Raw genomic sequence first — 23,260 nt, forward strand, 5'->3', positions numbered from 1 at the left:
AGCTACTGGGGAGACTGAGACAGGAGAATCAGAAGTTCAAGGTCAGCCTCGGCACTTTAGTGAGACACTGTCTCAAAATAGCCCAGGGGATATAGTGGTAGAGTACCCCTGGGTTTAATCCCCAGTTGTGAAAAACAAACAAGCAAAGAATAGGAATCAGAAGTTAAACAGATGTAGAGGCAAGAAATGAGGGCTCTTGGTTCTGGGCTGAAGAGTTCATATCCTAATGTAAAATGGGAGGAACTAGGAACTTTGAGACAGACCAAATTATGGTATATGCATATATGAATATGGCAAAATGAATTCCACTATTATGTATAATTGTAATACACCAAAAAATAATGTCACAACCTTCTGAAAGAATTAGTATGACAAGTGTTAGAATTTAGTGCTTGTTCTAAAGTAAGTAGTGGCAGCAATGATTAAAACTATTTAATACCATCTCATTCACTCAACTCCAGCATCAAAAAACCAGGCCCTGTTTTGTACATATGACAGGAAGCCCTGAAGGAATAATCAGAATTGACACTTACCCAGCAAGTGGAGTACAGATGTTGCCACTGCCTTTCCAAGAGCATTGGTGGCTGTGCAAACATAGGTTCCTTCATTTTCAAGGGAAACATTCTGCAACAACAGGGATCCATTGAAAAGCAAGGAAATATTGTCACTCAGAGATCCTCCTCTCTTCAACCAAGTTACATTAGGCTGAGGGACACCTTTGGAACAAAAACAAATATGACAAAGGCAATTCTTTAAGAACAGGGCCACAGAACCACATGACAAATACCATCTAGTATTTTGTCTATAAGTGAGCAAATGGGTTTAAAATAAATAAAAGGAAAAATGGCTATTTTTACTTTTTACACCTTTTCTTTGGCAAGTTCATGGGAATCCTGTCATAGCAAAGTGCTGGGTCTGCTGAGCACCTGGAAGTTTTATGTGTATGTTAAGGAACAGGAGCCAGAGTGAGAGGCATTGCTCTATATGGGTAAGGGAGGGAATTTTGAAGTTGGCTGGGACAATGGGAGAGTGATTGCAAAGGAGCTGCTGAAGCTGGGGGAATATGGAGGAAGAGCCAAAGAGAGAAATTCCAAGTAGTGAGCTGTCACAAAGAAGCTTTTGGAAAACAAATGCAGATAGATCTTAAGTCCTTTGCTGTACAGAGGCAATGAAACATCCCTCTTTGAGAAACATTATAAAATCTTGAGAGAAACATATTTTTTAAAAAGGTTTTTCATCATAGATGGACACAATATCTTTATTAATTTATTTATTTTTATGTGGTGCTGCGGATTAAACCCAGTGCCTCACACATGCTAGGCAAGTGCTCTACCACTGATCCACAACCCCAGCCCTACAATGGTAATTCTGAAAACACCCATGTCTGCCTGTCCAATATTAACTTCTCCCTGGAGGTCAAGCCTCCCAGATATGAACATTCCCTGAGGGGTCTCAAACTCTGTAAATCCATAGTCAATCCCATCTGTCTCCTCTAACTCCATGCTTGTTCTCTTTTATCATCACAGTGCCCCATTTACTCCAGCCATCCTGTCTCACACCCATTCTTGGCCCTCACCTACTTTTCATTCTCCATGTCTAATTTGCCATAAAGTTAAAAAAAGAAATAATTCCTGAAAGCTCTCTTGGACTTTTCCCTTTTCTCCATTTTCAATAGTCAGTGCTGGAGCATTGAGCACAGTTCTCATCTTGATGAAACAACTTCTTACTGAGTTCCCTATGTCCAAACTATCCTCATACAAGGCCAGCAGGAATAAGGTGCTTAGAGACCCCTGCTGGCCCCAGCTGCCCATAGATGCATGGAGCCTGATATTCCCTGTTCTGCACCCCTTAGCTCTAACTCCAACCAACTGCCATGTCCCTCCTGCCACAGAGCTCACAGTATAGTTAAGTCACTGCTGTCAACAAGCATGCCCAGCCTGCCATCTATCTTTGGCTCTGATTTCTCAGTTTGTGACTCTCCTGTTTGTGGCTGTATTTATACCTTGTGGGAAGTCCCCTGAGACACTCAGTTGGTTAAATACCCCTTGTGACTCTTGCACTTTGCTCACATTGACACAAGTACATTTATAACATTATGTCATGACCAGCATAGGATACCATCTTTCTGGAAGTTGCCTGTTGGGCATGCTCAGTAAAAGTTTGTTGAACTACAAGTGCTCTCAGTCCTACGGAGGATCTGCCTGTCCTGGGGTTCACCTGCTGTCCAGGCCTCAGGAAATGTTCTGCTACATTTACACTCCTGGCTGGTTAAGGTGTTGTGATAAATCAAAGCAAGAATCCCAAGTGAAGGATGTCATCAAAAAGTATCCAGTCCTGCAACTTTGCTCTGCTCTGGCAACTGCAGCCCAGAGTTGCTGACTCTGCTGGCTTCCCCTGGCTTAAGAGGGACCTCCAAATCTTCTCTGGAACTCAGATCACCAGATGCCTTAGCCCCATGTAACTACATATATGGGACTGGTTCCTATGTCAGGTGTTCTCTTTAGGCACCCCCATTTCAATAGTTTCGAAATGCAGAGCTAGGTTGGTGAAGATTGTCATGTGACATTGCACTCCAGGAGCCTGGCTTTCATCTCAGTAGACCTTAATGCTCAACAGAATTGAAAACAAAAAACCAAAAACTCCTCAAAATGATTTTTAATGGGTCCATTTTGTTCCTGAGTTATTCTGATGCTCTATTACTTTCTAGTTGCTTTATATCCCCCATGTCTTTCCTCAAATCACTGAGCAATAGAGACAACATAAAGGCTGCTTAGACCACCCACTCACTCCCAAGCTCCTGACATTTCTAAGTAATCAAGCATTCATCCATCCAGCAAATATTTTGTGGTCACTGAGTGTCAGCACTGTTTTAGGTGCTTGGATCATAGCTTTTCTGGAATGCTGAACATCAGCTTTTCCCGCTGCTTGGCTTTCAGGAGAATAAGAGAGAATGAGATTCCTCTCAGGAATCTGGTTCCTTCTCCAGCAATCTAATAAGACAACCTAAGAGCCTCTGACTTGGTTCAAAGCCCCAAGCAAAAATCAGCCAGATTCACCTCGGGAGTCCCAGAGCAATGTTGTGTACACAGGAGGCTTATTAAAGTAAATTGAGTAGAACAAACCAAAGGTCAGGGAAGTTGTTTTGAGCTATATAATTACAGCTGTTTTCTAAAGAAGATGAGACCTTTCCCTTCAGAACATCTTGGAAGATTTGGAAGCATGCCTTTGCAGGCAAGAGCTGCATAATAGCGAGAAAAGTATGTGGGGTTCCTATAGCTATCTGAGGGATCAGAGGTGGAGGCGAGGAGGATTGGGAGCAGGAAAAGCCTGGGTGATCGGATACCTTTGCCATGATCTCTGAATTTTCACACTTGCTTAATTTCCAAATGCTGGCTTGTTATTAATGATGTTTTGCTATGAATGGAAACCAGTCAAGGAGCTGAGTTCTGCTTCCGGATCGATGAAGGGCAAAAGAGAGCTAGGACCATTTAATGCAAGAGCCAAGGGCAAGAGGGCTCAGGCCAGGGCAACCCCAGAGAACTGTCAGAAGTCAGGTCCAGAAGGCTCTGGAATGTGCAAAATCTGGAACTGACAGGGGTCAGAGGCAATCATACATGAATGTAAGTCTCAGCGTGGGAAGGAGATGAGACTGAGCTTGCATAGTTAGTAATATTTTGCATATACTTGGAATTTCAGAAAGCAAAACAGAACATGGCAAGGTTTTAATGCAAAAGGGACACAAAAGTCCCAATGCTGAAAGGAGAAGCAGACCCTGGAACCCAACACAGAGAAGCATCATTACATGTGTGACCACTGTCAAAGAACTGACAAGGCCAAAGGAAACTCAGACAAGATTCTTTGTACTACTGCTCTTCGACATCTTTTAGAACTACAAATGTTTACCCTGTTGAAACAGCTATAAAATGTCAGAAGTAGTTTAAACTTGTTTATCTAACCTCAAAGACAGGCTGTTTCCCGCAAGACTTATAGCTCTGAAATATTCAGCGTTCTGTTTCCACAATGCTGAAATCGTTTTTGGAAAGCAAATGTTATGGAAAAAAGCATCAGATCTGGAGGGGCCGTGAAACATGTGCTGCAAAAAGTCTGCACCTCTAGGGTGTCTTTAAAATAGTCAGTGTTTAAAAACAAATTTCCTTCATCCTTGAAAGCCTATGAAATATTCCACACTATAAAATCCTTGGCCTATTCAGACTATTTTAAAATGCTGGATCTCTATATAAATATATATTATTCCTATATGTTCTTGTTCATTTGTTTGTTTCCTCCAGCTACTCAACACTCAGACAATATTCTGCATTTCTCCCCACATACAAAAGATTGAAGTTGCCATTAATTACCTCCAGGGAATCATGAAGAAATGATGTGGCCAATTTATAAGATAAGCAGCAAATTGAACACAATGTAGGCAAACCACAAAGGGAGCTGTCACTAATAAATGAGATAAACAAACAAGAGTTCAAGTTTCCAGTGTCAGAGAAAATTATCTTGAAGCTATTAGGATAAATACATGATGTGAACATAATACTTTATATACAAAGATATGAAAAATGGTGCTCTATATGTATAATAAGAATTATAATGCATTTCACTGTCATATATTTAAAAAAATAAAATCAATAAAAATATTTAAAAAAGAAATACAAATGACCATAAAAAAAGAATGTACTCTTCTCAGGCACAATTGTCATGCCTGTAATCGCAGTGGCTTGGGAGGTTGAGGCAGGAGAATTGTAAATTCAGGGCCAGCCTGGATAACTTGGTGAGTCCTTAAGCAAAATAAAAAACAAAAAAGGCTGGGGACATGGCTCAGTGGTAGAGCACCCTTGGGTTCAATCCCCAGGAACATAAAAAACAATAAAAAATAATGTATTCTTCAACTACAAGGTCAATCTGCACCACATAGGCAGTTTCATAAGGAAGGTTCCTCTTTTGAGTTACCTGCATAACCTTTCGTCCTTTCTTGGCAATATATCATCTATGCTTTTTTGATATGAAGAACTATTCATCAGTGATGCCATATCCAGAAGTCTCTCTGAATATAAGGCTATGGTTTTCGCCATCTAGAGAATTCTCCCCAATATTTGTTGAAATACTTTTCCTTCTTTAGTAAAATGATGTTATCAGATTGATATCATTAGTTCCCCAAGCATTTTGATTTGGGGATTTAGAACTCTTTGGGGTCACAGCATCCATTTCAACTTCATAATTAAAAGTCCTGCCTTCTGACATGGAGGAAGGCTGATCAAGTCCTTTCCCAAGTCTGGTCATCTCTGACCTCTCAGGTATCCTGAGCTTCTGCTTAACTTGAGACTGGGTAGTTCTCCCTAACTCTGCCAATTGTATCCCATGAGCACTACATGTTCAATTCTGGATATTGTCTTCTGGGGTCTCATTTATAGGTTAGAAAGTACCCATGAAAATTATTTCATAAATTGTCTAAAAACCATTTTTTTTGGTTCTTTGAGGAATGATTCAAAGTCAAGGTGTTGTAAGTCAAGCATAATAACATACATTGGAGCTATGTAAGTGTTGGAAAACACTGGTTCTAGTACAGAACATGAGGAAAATGGCTAGACAATAGTTCAAAAAGGGAGAAGCTGGGTATTGCTGAGGCTCTTCCTGACAAACAGCAATTTTGGTAATCTATCACTCTAACACCTTTATCCTTACTGAATAGCTGCAATTTAAAATAATGCTTATTTTATACAGCATGATCTTGAAGTTGATCCCACTGCTACCACAGTGGGACCCTGGAGAACCAAGTGTGGGCAGCTGGTGTCCTTAGGTGACAGCTCAAGCCTGAGCTACTCCCTAGGGCTCCTTTTCTCGAGGTATTGACCACTTGCTCTATTTCTGGGGCCTTTTTCCTCAGGCATGGAAGGGAGTGAACTGTCAGTTTTCCTAGCCCTCTGGCTTTTACTATTCTTGGAGGAGAAAAGCACAAAAGTCTTTTTAATCTATGGCGCTACTGCTAACAGCAATGGTCCTCCCGCCCCAGGTGTTGCACTGCTCTCCACCTAGCACACTGAGTACTATGTTAAGGTTGCCTGTGTGCCATTCTCTTCACCAGGGATTGTTTGCCACTTGGAAAATAACTACTCACTCTCAAAGATTCATATCAAAATTACTTCCGTGGCCTCAGGCATTGATAGCTGATTCCTCTTGAGGTATCAGTTTTTGATATGCTTGATTCTACCTTCAGAATGAGCCAGAGCATGGGCCTGGGCTCTGCCATTAGCCCCAGTCTTCTAATTCATTCCTGGTTAGCTACTGATTCCTGAGGAAGGACCTCTCATTTTGAGGTAACATTTTAGATAATTCCTAGGGACCTCTGGTCCCATTTCCTGGCTAAAAGAGTAGTTCTTAATCTTGGCTCCACTTTAGAATCTTCTGGAGAGCTTTAAAATAACCCTGAGTTTCAGGACATATTGCAGATGAATTAAGGCATAATCTCTTGGGCTAGGGTAGGCTGTGGGGAGGTATTGGTGTCTATAGGTCTGAACTGACATGATCCACAATTACAAATGACTTTGGTGTATTATATATCAATAACAAAAATGAATAAGTTTATGCTGAATTATCAAATAGCTGGAGGGGATTAATGAATGAAAAGCAAAAACAGAAGAGCACTAAATTGAGATATTAATAGTGATGCTGAATTTCTCTACAGATCCTGTGGTGCTCCCTCCACTTCTACAATGAACACTCTTTTTTAGACTGCACTTAGAACCTTGCATGCTTTTTTACTTCTGATGAATATATTCCAACAAAACGTCTTCTCTTGAGTCCCCACTCTATATGGGATCTGTGGGCCCCTCTTGCTATGAAGGTACAGTTAGGGCAGAGAAGCTGGAGTAAAACTGTTAGTGACAGTTCAAGGCTGAGCTACTCCCCAGGTGAACTAACTGTTAGTTCACTCCAGGGCGTTTGATGATTTCCTGTGTTTTACATAATACTCTACTATAGTAATATGTGCATACCCATGTTTAAAAGAGCACAATTCACAATAACCAAACTATGGAACCAGGCTAGGTGTCTATCAATGGATGAATAATAAAGAAAATGTGGTATATATACACAATGGAGTTCTACTAAGCCATAAAGAAGAATAAAATTATGTCATTTGCAGGAAATGGATGGAACTTGAGAACATTGTTCTATCACTAGTACTATCCCAACTTAGTGCCCCTCTGATTTTTCCTTTTCATTCATTTATTTCGTCTAGCTAAAAATAAGCCAAATTCAGAAAGTCAAGTGTCATATGTTTTCTCTTGTATGTATGGAAACTAGACAGGAAAAATGGAAAAGAAAGGGGGAGGAATCTTATGAAAATTGCCAGGAAAGCAGTAGAGGAAAGAAACCAGGGGGTGGAAAGAAGGAAAGGAAAGGGGAAATACTGGGGAATGATGTTGGCCAAACATATTGTTATATCCTGTGCATGAATGAATATGTAACAATGAATCTCACCATTATGCATAATTATAGTGCACTAGTAAAATATGTAAAAATAAAAAATAAAAATAATAATTAAAAAATAGATATTGCTTCACCCTCCATAGGTACTCTATGCTCTCTGCTATCTCACATAAGACAAAAGTAGAGTCTTAGAGGGCAGAAAACAAGCAAGGACTTCTATTGTATAGGTAGAGTTGATTGGCTCTAAGTGTTTGCAACCCTTCACTTCTACTGCCTGGAAGAAAGAGCCTCCCAGCTGCAGATGAGTATATCTCAGGCAGGTCTAGAAAACTCTGGCTCCTGCTTGGACAACAACAGAGGAGCCATGAGGAAGCAGGCCAACCAGGAAGCACCACTCAAAGACTCTTCCTGGATTTGAAGCAACTCATTTTTTCAGAAACCTGGGTTTCAGAAGATCTTCCTGGTGGTCTCTAAATAAAATACAAAATAGGGCTGGGAATGTGGCTCAGTGGTCAAGTACCTCTGAGTTTAATCCCTGATACCCTCGACCCACCCTCCCACCCCCCAAAAAAGCAGGTATTGTGTTCATCTACTACTAAAAATATATTTTTTAAAAAAGAATGAATGAGCACAAATGTGGAATTATGTGATAAAAATACAGAGGGCTTTATTAAGGTCAGTCTGCATCTACCATGTGAAAGGATGAATGTTAATGGGTAGCTGGGCATCTGCTAAGTTTTCGGTACAGAAAAATGTATTGGTGGGACTGAAGACAGGAATGAGGTGAAGATCCTTAGGGATGAAAGCAGTACTGTTAACAATAGGACTAGATTACATTAGCTGTAGTCTGAATGCTTCAAGACAATGTTAAGACTCAGTATATGCAAATACACAAGGTTTTTTGCCATAAGTCTGAAATTTGGTAGGAGTCTGAATAAGCTTTCCTGGTTTTCATTTTGCATATCCAGCTACCTTATTCTAGATTTTCTTTTCACTTTTTGATTGCATACAGACCTATGTTTTCTCCAAATGAGAAACTGAGATTGGATAAAAATAATATTCAATTCTCAATGTGCATTCAGAATAGAGCTTCAATGGATCTTCTAAGAACAAACTACTGTTTTAGAAATAAGGCTTTGTAATCTGCTAAATCAATAATCTAAATATGAGTACAAAGAGGTTTGGGGCAAGCATGTGAAGAGTTGGGTAAGGGTGGATAGTCATTTCCAAATAGTGTAGCTGGCCAGGCTCCTTGCCCACTTCTGCAGGGGTGGTGGAAGCACGTGGCCTGACTTGGCACTGCAGACAGAATTTTGGCCTAACATTAGCTGACACCTCTCCATGTACTCAACTTGGATCCTAGATCTCACACATGGGACAGTGTTCCCCCTCAGGTGGGAACTTGGCTTGTTACCCATTCCTGAGCTTCTGGAACCCTGTTCACAAGCTATAGCACTTCCTAGATTCTGCTTCAAACCTCTGCTTTGATACCCTCCCTCTGGTTAGACTCCTGCATGTTTCCCATTCCACTATCTCTAACCCATTGTTTCCTTCTATATAGACTTGGGTTTAAATCTTAACTCACACACTGATTAGGTATAGAAACAAGGACAAGTAACTATATATACTTGAGTTTATTTCCTCCTAAGCAAAATAATGTACTACCACTACTACTAATATCCATTTCTTAGGCTGTTTGTTCAAGCTGATATGTGTTAGCTGCTTAAGTTATTGTTGTTTGTGATGAGTTTTGATAGTTTTTCACTATGTTCTTTATTGAGATGCTGCCTCTTAGCATCTACTGCTCTGTCTCTACAATAAAGCTGCTCTTAGTCTTCATATGCTAATACCGCAGTCCTAGGCTGGGGACATTTGTATCATAGCTCCTCAATTAATGATACATCATTGCTAGATTTCAGACATGTCTGCTCTTTCCTGAACAATTCACAGACATGGTATCTTATTCCAGTATCTTGAGTGAATGGGGAAATTTTAGGCCCAACAATCCAATCAATGACCAGTAATAAAATTTGGTTGAGCTCAGTTTGTGGGCTTTATGCAGTTGCTCCTCTAATTCTTCATCCATATTGAAGGCAGAATGCTCTTTCTAAAAATCATATAGGTTCATACCATTACCCTGATTAGAACTGTTCTTATCTCCTCATTGCCAGTAAAATGTAGTCCATGTGTTTTAGCATGACATTAAAAGACTTTCACAAGATGGTCCTAAATTACACTTCCAAATGCACTCTTACCACTCCCCTTCATATCCTCTGCTTTACATCATGGATCTACTCGTGGTTATGAAAACAAGCCAGGCCCTCTCCCATTTCTGTGCTTTTGCATATATGCTTTTTTGATTAAATTGTCCTTCCTTTTTGTTATAAATGTCCTGGTTGCAATTCATTTCTTCTGTGAACCTTCTCTAACTATTTAGAAGCCATAACTAATCTCTCCTTTATGTGTCTGGTACACTTTTTAAACATTTCTATTATTTTTTGTGACATCATATCATAATTTTTTGATCTACATAGCTGCAGAAACAAGATCTTATTCATCTCTGCTCATTAAGGAACTAGATTGGTATTGGTAAATCCTAAGTGGATGCTGCTAAATGGATGAAGGATGGAGTTTCCAACCATCCATGATTGATTTTTTTTAAGTTGTAGATGAATACAATACTTTTATTTTGTTTATTTAGTTTTTTAAAAAATACTTTTTATAGTTGTGTACGAACTCAATGCCTTTATTTGTCTTTATGTGGTGCTAGGATCAAACCCAGTGCCTCACACTTGCGAGGCAAGTGCACTACCACTGAGCTATAACTCTAGCCCCCCTCCCCCTTTTATAGTGTGGTGCTTGAGATAGAACTCAGTGCCTCAAAATTGCTAGGCAAGTGCTCTACCACTGAGCCACAATTCTGGCCCCCATGATTGATTTTTGACACACATAGGGTTAAGAGAGGAAGAGAGTGGAATGATTTCTGTATTATACACAAAAGTAGGAAAAACTAGGGGGGAGCCTTTTAGAGTGGAGAGAGATGTTTTAAATAGACTTTTTCCTCCACTAAAATTTTAGCTATTTCAAGTATTGTAAATAGTCTAAAAAGGAAATAACCACAGTACAGGAGAGAGTATATATTTCAAAAACCACAGATCAAGAAAAATAAATTAGCTTTAATTTAGGATATGGTCTAAAGCACCAAAATGTTCAGTTTATCAAACAAGAATAAGCAAATCCTCAAATTTCCTTTTTAAATCTTCTGAAAATTATATGTAGAGTTTTGTAAGTAAATGAACCTTGGGGGAGACATGGCATGCGTGTGCACGCGCTTGCTCATTCTCGCTCTCACTACCTTATTCTAGATTTTCTTTTCACTTTTTGATTGCATACAGACCCATGTTTTCTCCAAATGAGAAACTGAGATTGGGTAAAAATAATATTCAATTCTCAATGTGCATTCAGAATAGAGCTTCAAAGGATCTTCTAAGAACAAACTCTCTCTCTCTCTCTCTCTCTCTCTCTTCTCAAAGGAACTTGTAACTTAAAGATGTTTAAGAATTACTACCATTAAATTCCATCCTATGTAGTATAATCCCAAGGATGATGGGGTAAAATAATTAGTCAGAGTGATGAGACTATATTTAGGAATTTAACCATATAATCCTGATGCACCACAAGTATTTTCCCAAGGTCCTTTCTTGAAAGGGACATTATTGAACCCTGTAAAGAATTAAGCTAATAATTGGCTAGACATCAACAGAATTCCTAGGTATATTCTACAGCCTTCAAACCCTGAAAAAAATTCCTTGATTAAGAAAATCCTTTAAAATTTTATGTTTCTCTGGAAACTGATCAGCATCCCACAGATATGAAATGTTTCCCCTGCTCTTCCTTATCTCCTGGAGCACGAAGAGCTTTAGTCCAATGAGAACTACATTTTCCATACAATATACCTACTATTTCTCTCATCCTGTCTCATCAATGGGTAGAAGAAAAGAAAAAGAAAAGGCACAACGGTACTGTAGGGCTTAAACTTACACCACAGGTTGAGACTTTCTAGAAGGCAATTTGATAATAATGTATTTAGCATTATAGACATTTTAATGCTCTATGAAGTTATAAAATATTCAGTGTCCTGTGACCTAGTAATTCTAATTCCATTCATCTGTTTTTAAAAAAGTAATTCAAGTGACACAAAAAGTTATATGCACAAAAATGCTTCTTTTACTGCTATTGTAATTGTAAAGAAGTATAAATAGCTTAAGTTTGCAAAATTAAGGGAATGATTTAATTAGGCTAAATTCACACAATGATACATTGGTGCAGCTATTAAATAGTACTTATGACTTTTTAATAACATGAGAAAATTCCATGACTTAAACATAGAGAAAGAGTTACAGGAATATAACACAATGGAGATAATAGTTGTTTGGGGGATGGGATTACAGGAACTTTTTGCCTCATAATTTGTTTGTATGTTTTCCAAATATTTTAATAATGAGAAGTGTTACTTTTTGTAAGGAGACAAGAAAACACAAAAAAGAGGAGGAATTCAGAATAGAAATAGCACTAGCTTCAGAAGCAATGACCCAGTTCCAATCTTGCCCTGTCATTGGCCAGGTTTGCTCCTTTGGTCAAATCTTTCCCCTCTGGGCCTTGTTTGCAAAACTTGCAAGCTGGACTCATAGATTTCTTTCTTAAAAAACTTATTTATTCATTCTTTTTAGTTATACAGCAGAATCCATTTTGATATAAATATATATGCATGGAATATATCTTATTCTAGTTAGGATCCCATTCTTATGGATATACATGATGGTGGGATTGACTGTGTTGTTTTCATATATGTACAGGGGAAGATTATTTCAGATTCATTTCTGAGGTCTCTTCATATTGAACTTTTGTTTCAACTAGTTTTTGCCTAGTTACCTCAGGGGAAATCTGTTTTCCTACTTTTTCTTCATTCTTTTCTGGAGAAAAGGTGGCACTGGATCTAGATTGTTCAACACAGGGCCATGGATGACATAAGATATCTAGAAAAAGCTATGCATTCTGAGGATCATGAGGACATAGCCAAGACCTGAATAATTCTCACCTAATACTGTTCAAGTCTCCTCAAACCACCCTCTCATACTTACTTTCCCTTGGTTATTTTTGCCTTAAGAAGTTTTAAATAAATGAAAGGCTATTTCAAATGTACCAAATTTTGTTTTCATTATTTGGTTGTTTTCTTTTTATTACAATTATAGTTTTCAAGTAATAATATAGGCAATTGGTATTTTCATGGGCTGGTATTCTGGCTCCAAACAATTCCTTTGTAGAGGACATTGTATCTACCTATTTTGAGAGAGGATTTTTCCCCCCAGATTCCCTCCTCAGTTTTATTATTAGATGAAAATTCTTGATACTCAGTTATAAATTGTGATTGCCCATGTTTCTTTTCTTTCTTTATTTTTTTAGGTTCTGGGGATTGAAATTAAGACCATACACATGCTAGTCAAGTGCTCTACCATTGAGCTATATCCCTGGCCCCAGTTATCTTCCCAATATGTAGGCTCTCTATTCACCTCAGATTGTTTCTTTTGCTGAGAAGAAACTTTTTAGTTTGAATCCATCCCATTTATTCATTCTTGATTCTTGATTTTACTTCTTGTGCTATAGGAGTCTTATTAAGGAAGTTGGGGCTTAATCCAACATGATAGAGATTGGGGCCTACTTTTCTTCTATTAGACACAGGGTCTCTGGTTTAATTCCTAGGTCCTTAATCCACTTTGAGTTGAGTTTTGTGCATGGTGAGAGATAGGGGTTTAATTTCATTTTGTTGCATATGGATTTCCAGTTTTCCCAGCACCATTTGTTGTATGTTTCTGGCACCTTTGTCTAATATAAGATAATTGTAATTTTGTGGGTTAGTCTCTGTGTCCTCTATTCTGTACCAGGGGTCTACCTGTCTGTTTTGGTGCCTGCCAGTACCATGCCATTTTAGTTACTATTGCTCTGTAGTATAGTTTGAAGTCTGGTATAGTGATGCCACCTGCTTCACTCTTCCTGCTAAGAATTGCTTTAGCTATCCTGGTTCTCTTATTTTTCCAGATGAATTTCATGACTGCTTTTTCTATTTCTATGAGTAATGTCACTGGGATTTTGTTGGGAATTGCATTAAATATGTATAGTGTTTTTGGAAGTATAGTCATTTCGATAATAGTAATTCTGCCTATCCAAGGGCAAGGCAGATCTTTCCATCTTCTAGGGTCTTCTTTGATTTCTTTCTTTAGGGTTCTGTAATTTTCATTATATAGATCTTTTACCTCTTTCATTAAGTTGATTCCCAAGTTTTTTTTGAAGTTATTGTAAATGGGGTAGTTTTCCTTGTTTCCCTTTCTGAGGATTTGTCACTGATATACAAAAATGCCTTTGATTTATGGGTGTTGATTTTATATCCTACTATTTTGCTAAATTCATTTGCTAGTTCTAGAAATTTTCTGGTGGAACTTTTTGGGTCTTCTAGGTATAGAATCATATCATCAGCAAATAATTCTCATTTGAGTTCTTCTTTTCCTATCCATATCCCTTTAATTTCTTTTGTCTGTCTAATTGTTCTGGCCAGTCTTCCAAGAATTGTGTTAAATACAAATGGTGAAAGATGGCTTATCCCTGTCTTATTCCAATTTTTAGAAATAATACCTTCAATTTTTCTCTATTTAGAATGTTGTTGGCTTAGCATAGATAGCCTTTATGATGTTGAGATATTTTACTAATTTTTTTAGGGTTTTGAACATGAAGGGGTGATGCATTTTGTCAAATGCTTTTTCTGCATCATTGAGATGATCATATGATTCTTATCTTTGAGTCTATTGATGTGATGAATTACATTTATTGATTTCTGTATGTTGAACCAACCTTGCATTCCTGGGATGTATCCCACTTGATTGTGGTGCACTCTCTTGTTGATATGTTTTTGTATTTGCCAGAATTTTATTGAGAATTTTTACATATATATTCATTAAAGATATTGGTCTGAAGTTTTCTTTCTTTGATGTGTTTTTGCCTGGTTTTGGAATCAGAGTGATATTGTCCTCATAGAATGAGTTTGGAAGTGCTCCCTCTTTTTCTACTTCCTGAAATAAATTGAAGAGTATTGGTATTAGTTCTTCTTTGCAGGTCTTGTAGAATTCGGCTGTGGGCTTTTCTTGGTTGGTAGGCTTCTGATGGCATCTTTTATTTCATTGATTGATATTGGTCTGATTCAATTTGGGCAAATCATATGACTTAAGAAATTTGTGGATGCCTTTGATATTTTCTATTTTATTGGAGTACAAGTTTTCAAAATAATTTCTAGTTATCTTCTATATTTCTGTAGAGTCTGTTGTGATATTACCTTTTTAGTCACATATTAGTAATTTGAGTTTTCTGTCTCCTTTTCGTTAGCGTAGCTAATGATCTGTCATTTTTATTTATTTTTTCAAAGAACCAACTTTTTGTTTTATCAATTTTTCAATTGTTTCTTTTGTTGTGATTTCATTAATTTCAGCTCTAATTTTAATTATTTCCTGACTTCTACTGCTTTTGGTGTCCATTTGTTCTTCTTTTTCTAGGGCTTTGAGATATAGTATTAAGCCATTTATTTGTTGACTTTTTCTTCTTTTTTTAAAAACTGTAATTATCCTGAACTTACAGATCCAAAAATCTTTCTATATTTTCTTGGATTTTCAATGTAATTATATTATCTATATATGAGAAAAAATTTTCTTTTATTAAACTTCCATTTTCTCTTAAAAATACTCTTGTCAGGCACAGTGACACACACCTGTAATCCTAACAGTTTGGAAGGCTGAGACAGGAGGACTGCAAGTTCAAAGCCAGCCTAAGCAAATTGGCAAGGCCCTGATTAATTCAGTGAGACCTTGTCTTAAAATAAAACATAAAAAAGAGCTAAGTCACCCTGGGTTAAATCTCTGGCACCAAAATAAACAAACAAATAAATAAAAATAAACATAAAAGTACTCTTATTGCACTGGCTAGTTTATTTTTGCACAGCTGCAGTGATAAAGGGCATTTAATCTTTTCTTCCTGATTTTAATGGAAATGTTTTAAATTTTCACCGTTAAATCAGAGTAAGAATGATCTCTTCTATTACTGGTTTTCCAAGAGCTTTTAACATCATTTTATGTTGAAACCGATCAAATGCCTTTTCTATATCTATTAATAGAACCAAAAAACCTTATCTAAGTTTCCATGGTAAATATAAAGATGCTCCACCCAAATCTTCCTTCAAAGAACTTGGTGACTCAGCTTCTGACAGTTTCCAGTTGTTAGCACCTCCACAATTTCCTCAGTTCCCCTTAGAGCATGCTCCTTCCATACCCGTGACTGACGAAGGCAGGTATGTGAAGGGCCTGGTCATTGTGACTCACACTGGGGCAACCTGATGAGTAAAATATGCTTCAAAGCTCTCCTGGGCTTGGTGAGACTTTGTGGACTGGCACCACAGTTCTCATTTGCCTTCTGTCCACTCCTGCTTGATGGTTTCCTTCCATATATGTTAGCAAGTAATAAGCATCCTGCACACTGAACTCCATCTCAGCATCTGCTTTCAGAGGATTCAAATTTGTGGCAATTTGTTTAGATATTTTTAAGTGTTAAAAATAAAATCTTGGCTTTCCCAAGGAAACTTCTACTTAGTCTTATATATGCCTGGATTCAGTTTCATATAACTTTGGCATTTATTAATTCATTTGCCTCTGTATCTGCCCTTATTGTGTATACCCTACACAAATCAGCTGCCTGGGGTGCTATCAGGTGCCAAACACGGTTGTAGGACTTTTCTTTCTGAAGAAGTATATACTATGTTTTATAACCAGTACTCTAAAATGTTTTTATTCTTTAGTTTAGCTTGAATTTCAAAGCATCCCCAATCCTTCCAGGCACTTTCACCTTGCTCTAAGGAGCAGTTGTCCAGTGGAGCTTGTGTTTAAGAGATTTTCTACTTTGGGACTGAGCCACTGATAGTTTTGACAGTGCCATCCATTTGGGAATCACCTCGCTCAAACCTACTCCAATCTGTGGGCCAAGAGAGCTTCTCAGATCTAAGATGGAAGAAAGAACAACGCTTTTGCTATGCACTTACATGATTAAAAAATTAAGGATGCAGCTATATATCTTTACTGTTAATTTTGCTCAGAGGAGCTTTCTCTTCTTACCAGAAAATGATAGAAAGGGTACAGTTAGTTTAATGGCCTCCTACCCCCCATTTTTAGAAAAAATAAAGCAAAACTTCTTTTTTAAAAGAGCAAGATAAATAACCTTTACAATTCAGAACTTTTAAACTTTAGTAATACACTGATTTTCAGGTTCTACTATTTAGTAGATTATTAGAAATATCCTTGAGAGTTACTAGAAATAATCATTGTTGATCTCTGTACCACATGGATTGAATAAAATATATTTGGCGATAATAAAGGATTATGAATTTGTCTAGAAGGTATGAATATGTGGTATGGAAGCTACAAAATGAGCTCATTATAATTAATAAAAATATGGTAAAAGCAAGTGAAAAGTAAAAACTCTTTATACATCACTGATTTATAGAAATTTATTTGAAATATAAAAATGTAATTTGCAAGTCAGTATTTGATTTTGTAAATTATGTTATAATGTACTCATATGTAAAAAAGAAGGACTAGATGATAACCAGAGTCTCTTCTAATCCTATATAGTATATTTCCTGTTTTACAGATGAGGGCAAAAAAGATATGTGACTCACCTACATTATATGCTAGCTAGTGACAAAACTGTCTGTAAAACCCAAATACCCTGACCCTACATTAACTTCACTGTCTTTAAAAAGATGACTCTCCATAAAAAGCTAACTTGGCCATGGCTTCTGCCCATACAAAAAGACTAAGTTCATTATAGGTTTGTTTAAAATGGCATATAACTCAAAATAACTGTAGTTCCTTCAGAGACAGGTTTATTTGGAAAAGAAAAGAACCCCTGATGAGGTTCTGGGGTCTAAATTCCTAGGAGATGGCTGCCAGATCAAGAAGACCAAATGGGACAATCCCTAGGAAGAGCAGAATAATGGGGTAGAAAGCAGGGAGATGGGTGCTCCCAACACTGAACTTTATGAAGGAAGAGGCAAGTTGTGCTATCTATCCACAGCACAACAGCACAGGGCAGGAGGGGCAGCTGCAGTGGGAAGAGGTCAGAGACAACCCTCCTTCAGACAGGGCCTGGATAAGAGAATAAACCTGACACAAGTTTAATGGTCTTTGCTGGGAGGTTAACAAAAAAACAGTTTGCCCTGAATGCAGTCCCTGGCTTAGGATAGCAAATACTCCAACCCTTTAAATGGCTCATCTCCCTTGAAAGCCTGATTTTAAACGATTGGGGAAGTGAAAAATTTAGAAGTAATGCTATAAGTTGAGGTTTCACTTAATAGAAGTCAGATCTATTTTTCAGAGTCCTCTGCAGGTGGAGGGCTATAGAAACTTTAGACATTTGTGGCTTGGCATCTGCAAAGCTCTGTTCTGCTTTTCTCCTTGCTGTGGCCAGAGAATGCCGGCCATTCTGTAATGGTAGGTCTATTTTGCCAGAAAACTCACATATTTGTGGGTGGAGTCAGTTGGGAGACTGGAGAGATTTTTCAAAAGACTGCATTGGCCAAACACTGCAGGGACTTCCAGAGGGTGAAAAATAATACCTTGGGGGTTAGCAAATTTCCACTGTTTGTGGAGCCAAAGTTGCAGCTCTGGAAACATGGCAAGTAACTGATCACTCCAGGGGAGGAGAGCTGAAAGCTGTATAAGTGACATGTGCTTTCACTGTATCACTGAGAACAGTGGTAAAGGCTCCTACAGCCACCCTGGACTATCTGGGTTATGGCCCAGGCAAAATTCATCTTCAGTGGCTGCAACTACAGGTTTCTCCTTAAAGCTTGGATATTAGGGAACCACAGCTGTCCACAGAGTTAAGTCAAAATGCAGTAAATTAAGGGCATATACAAAGTTACCTTAAAAGAGCAGATCTGGCTGGGCATTGTGGCGCACGTTTGTAATCCCATAATCCTGCTGAAGCAGGAGGACTGCAAGTTTAAAGCCAGCTACAGAAATTTAGTGAGGCCTTAAGCAATTTGGCAAGACCTTGCCTCAAAATAAAAAATAAAAGTGGCTGGGGATGTGGTTCAGTAGTTAAGTACCCCTGGGTTCAATCCCTAGTACCAAAAAGAAAAAAATTAAATGAAAGAAAAAGATCTCAAATTTGAGTTCATAATTCTCTGTAAGGAACTGATTAAAAAGTTGTTCATGCAACCTCCTCACTCATGCAGTTGTAATGTTTATCTACAGCTTGGGGATAGATGGGCTCAGGTTAACACTTAAGAGAGTGGCTTAAAGAGACAGCACAGCCCTAGGTTAAGGTAGATAGTGTTATTTCTACTGAAGAGTGTGTCTGTTAGAAAGGAGGGTTATCCACAGTTATAAACAAAGCACAAAGAGCCATTAAGATACAGGCTGATGGTGCCCATCCAAGGACAGTCCAGGACAGAGCCTAAGCAGAGGACATTGATATTCCTGTTCCCAAACCTGATTTTGCTGAGTCTAGACTTTGTCTAGTTAGAATACACATCTAACAATTTTCAAAAAATCCCCTTTCAATCTTCATTTTTATTAAGCAACCATATGACTAAACACCACCCTTTCCTATAGATCTGCCCACAGGGACAGAATGTTCTGGTCTTGCCAATATGAACATTCTGGTATGCATGGCAGTAACAGTTCATGCTAGAGACAAGTAAAGCGGCATTCTGTTTTATACATTTGTCTTCTAAGCTTGGATAAGCTCTCTCTTCAGAGTCAGATCAACTGTCAGTGTGCTGAAAATCAGATTTTTAAGCCTATCAGATTGAAGTCTAGAATATTAAAATACCAGCTGCTGTCCCTGGCAATTGGCTAGTCATGCACCCTCCCACTGAAAACAACCATGCTTACCTTTTACAGGACATCGGATTGTCACATTTGCTTGAAGGGCTGCCTCCACGATGCCTCCCACCACAATGGACAGATGGTTGTGCTCTGGTTTGGTGATATTTCTTTCAACAGACAAGATGACAGGTGCCTCTTAATTCAAAGGGAGCAGGAAACTATGTTAGGTTCAGGCTTTAGCTGTTGATAAACCATTCTGCCTTTTGTAAACTTTGTTGAGCTCTTTGAGAGCAGGGTAGAATGCTGGTCCTCTCTATCCCCCATGGTACACCATGGGGACTGGCACATACATATCTAGAGATGCTCAGTGGACAGATGAACAGATGGGTATATAGATGGATAGATGGACAGTTGGCTGGATGCTTTCAAAGGTGCACTGCAACAATTATATGTAGACTATAATGATATTTTGCTTTTATAATCAGAATGAAGAATAATTCCTCTTTGATAATTTGAAGAAGGAATTCAGAAGTTCAGAAGAAGCAAGGAAGACATGAAAGGGCAGGAATAATGTCTCTGCCATGTGGCCTGGGATGAGTTGAAGCAGGGACAAAACACGCCAGGGCTTGTGACCACCTGACATTTTCTGGAAGGGGGAAGGCATGGGCTGAAGGAGCAGGACCAAATATCCTGATCCATTCTTCTGCCCCTTGGTAGGAGTTATCCTGGATGGAGAAACCTCTAGGAGCCCTCTCATCTTGAGTTAAGAATAAGACAAGGTTCTATTCAGTTAAAATATTTTCCAAATGCCCATTCTGTGGTCCATTCTGGGGTAACAAGATCAGAGGTACTTCTCCTCTCTTGATAATCACAAAAACTACCTACCAGTGCAGGGGGTGCAAGCAGGTATTTTCAATATTAACATGGTATCTACAATATCTCTTACAAAGTTTTTCTGTATATGGTGCCAGAATCAGGCTGATGTGTTCTCTCCAGAATAAAACTAGGGTTCTAGATATCATTCAAAGACGAATCAGAGAAAATCATGTAGGAAGACCACAATTCTCGTTGAGCCTCTTATAATAATATGTTCATGTGCTCATGCAAAATTTTTCCTCTCTGGACTTTAGTTTGAATCCCAGTGAAAGGACTTCAGTTAGAGATTTCTTAGGTGTCTTCCAGCTACACTTCTCTCACTCAAATTATGGTTCATAGAGGCCCCTTCTTACCTGACTTAAATAAACTCATCTCAATTTAAAATAAAATGCTATTATTATTTAAAGACTATTAACTGCAAAGAGGCGCACTTAAAATATTATTCACATGTCTCTATATGCAGAAAATCTCAAGGGAGAAGACATCAGATGTACCCAGTTTATGAAACTCTCTGAGGTTATTACAAGTGGATTAGAATAGTCTGCAAGGAAAGTTCAAATTTAGCATTTTGGTTAATGTGAAACAAATACCTACATAAAACTTACAGGAAAAAAATAAAAACAAACCCCCAAAGAGTAAAGAATCCAAAGACTTTCACTTCTTTGAATTTTGATACTTAGCTAACAGATTAATTCATTAACTCATTCAGGAAACATACTTTCTGCCTGACATGAACAACAGGAATACAGAGTTGGAAAACACACATTCTTGCCCATGAGGAGCTCAAGGACTGGTGACACCATTACTGCTCAGGGTTATGGATGTTGATATAGAGAAAGAGGATGTTTGCCCAGGGGTTACACAGCAGTATGTAGGTGTCAGGGAAGGCAACATCCCAGGAAGGACACTGACAACATTCCTCTACCACAGCACTATTGCAGTGATTGGTTTCCCTAATCTGACATTAATATATAAGCTCCTGGGCAGTGGGGAGACTATACTTCTTTAACCTTTTTTATGGTCTATGCATAGTTAATTCATGAGAGAATAATGACACTTCAGCAAGCTATCTTGGTAACCATGGTATTCTGGAGAAGAGAATCAAGGAAAGGTCACGTTTGGGGGACCGAGCATTGTACTCTCCTAGAGAGTGTGGCCCAGTGGAAAGCTACCTTAAGAAGTGTAAAGACAGAAAACTTTTGGCTGACAGAGGGCTTTGGTTGTCACAGCTCATCCTCTGGCTCCTGAGGACTACTAGAAATTTAGATTATTCTGGGATAGGCTTAAGGGGAAACTGAAGTGTACATGTGCATATGTGTGTGTAGGGTAAGTTCTATTCCCCAGGAATTCCAAAAACTTGGAACTGACTCTTCCTGGAAAGGAGCTAATGTTCACAGGGCAGAATAATCCAGGAGAAAACAAAAGGCTAAAGTTCTACCTTGAGAAGACAGCCAGAGAAGGGGCTCAGAATCTTTAAGCCATGCAGATTCAAGGGCCTTTTAAAATCAACTGGCCCAGTCTCCTCAATTAAAAAATGTGAAGCACCTACCACACAGCTCAACTCTTAGTTGACCAAATGCCAGACTCTAAACCCTGATATTGTTCCTCTTTTCATCTAAGTCTATTTGAGCCATAGACATCAGAAACTCCAGAGTTGGGAGGTCGGGAATAGCTCTTGTTTTATTTTTACAAAACATAAGCCTCCCACAAGAATCACTGCCACCTAAAATGTTCCTTTATAATAAAAGCACATTTTAATATCAAAATGACATTGTCCAGCTCCTGTGAAGACACACATTAATGTAAAGTTGCAACCTCGAGGAGATATTTCTAAGGATTGGCAGGCATGCTATCAGGAGGGATATGCAAAAGAATAATTATTCTCTTTCCTTTAAAGGAAAAGGAAAAAACCTCTAAACTTTAAATAACTTTTTTAAAACCTTAAAAACTTTTTAAAAAAATATTTTGGGACTTTAAAGGAAAGAAAAGTCCATAATATCAATACCTCCTACTAAATCTGCCTCACTAATCTCCTTTTCTTCAAGAGTGAGCTCTAGAATAGCCACTTCCAGAGAATGGGCCTTTATCCATCAACAGCCACATAACCTAGGAACATACTAAAACACCAATTCTCAGACTCATCCACATTCTACCAAGGCAGAATCGCAAGGGTAGGGGCCAGCAATCTGTTTTAACAAGCCTTTAGGTAACTGATGGAGTTCAAGGTTGAGAACTGACGCTGTGGAGATTAATGTTAAAAACAAAACAGAAACATTCTAGGTTTCAACCAAGGGGATTACCTGCATACAGCACAGAAGAACTTTCCACATCAGAACCAAGATGATTAGCTACAGAACATTCATAAATTCCTTGTTCTTTCCTTGTAGGATTCTTTATCTGTATTCTCCCAGTTCCATCCAAAATTATCCTGTAGAAGAGTAATAAAGAGGGTGCATTCAAGTAACACATTTAACTGCCCTGGGGCCATCGAAAGTTGCCGAGAAAGAAGAAAAACAAATTTATAGGCCTTGGCCTAACAGGGATCCCCAAAGATGATCTTGTCAAGCATCCTACCTATAGGCATGCAGATCAGCAGGGCAGGAGAGTCTCTTCTCTTGCCTTAGGTTCACTACACCTTAGAACTGGACATTGCTTGGATAGCCAGCATCCCATCTTCCTTTACATGAGAACAGACTCTTCTGGATGGAATTTTGTCTTAATCTACCCCATTTAAAAACAAACCTATTAGTTTGCTGGGTATTAAACCTTCATTTCCAGCCCAAATCCTTCCTAAGAAGCTTCAGGTATGAGTTTTCACAGTGAGATCCAGCGGGTTTTGGTATAAGCTACTCTGTGATAGATCACTGTCTCACCATCACTATGTGAAAAGGTCAGTTGAGGTAACAAGCTAAGGCTGCAGTTTGTATGGAATTTTGACTGTGCCATTAAGAATTAGGGATAGTGGGGCATAGTGGTGTATGCCGGTAATCTCAGTGGCTTGGGAAGCTGAGGGAAGAGGATTA

At 38.4% G+C, this 23,260-nt stretch overlaps 1 protein-coding gene across 2 annotated transcripts in view; it reads right to left on the reverse strand.

Annotated features, from left to right (window-relative positions):
* The window catches only part of Adamtsl3 (ADAMTS like 3), a 321,149-nt gene that overhangs the window by 23,839 nt on the left and 274,050 nt on the right, over positions 1 to 23,260 (reverse strand). For both annotated transcript variants that reach the window (XM_048790168.1, XM_048790167.1), the window contains exons 22-24: positions 22,538 to 22,665; positions 19,428 to 19,556; positions 534 to 716 (exon numbers count right to left, since the gene is read on the reverse strand). In XM_048790168.1, the coding sequence (XP_048646125.1) occupies positions 534 to 716; positions 19,428 to 19,556; positions 22,538 to 22,665 (440 nt within the window). The remainder of the gene's footprint in view (positions 1 to 533; positions 717 to 19,427; positions 19,557 to 22,537; positions 22,666 to 23,260) is intronic.

The sequence above is a fragment of the Marmota marmota genome, unplaced genomic scaffold, assembly GCF_001458135.2.
Source record: "Marmota marmota marmota unplaced genomic scaffold, marMar, whole genome shotgun sequence".
Lineage (NCBI taxonomy): Eukaryota > Metazoa > Chordata > Mammalia > Rodentia > Sciuridae > Marmota > Marmota marmota.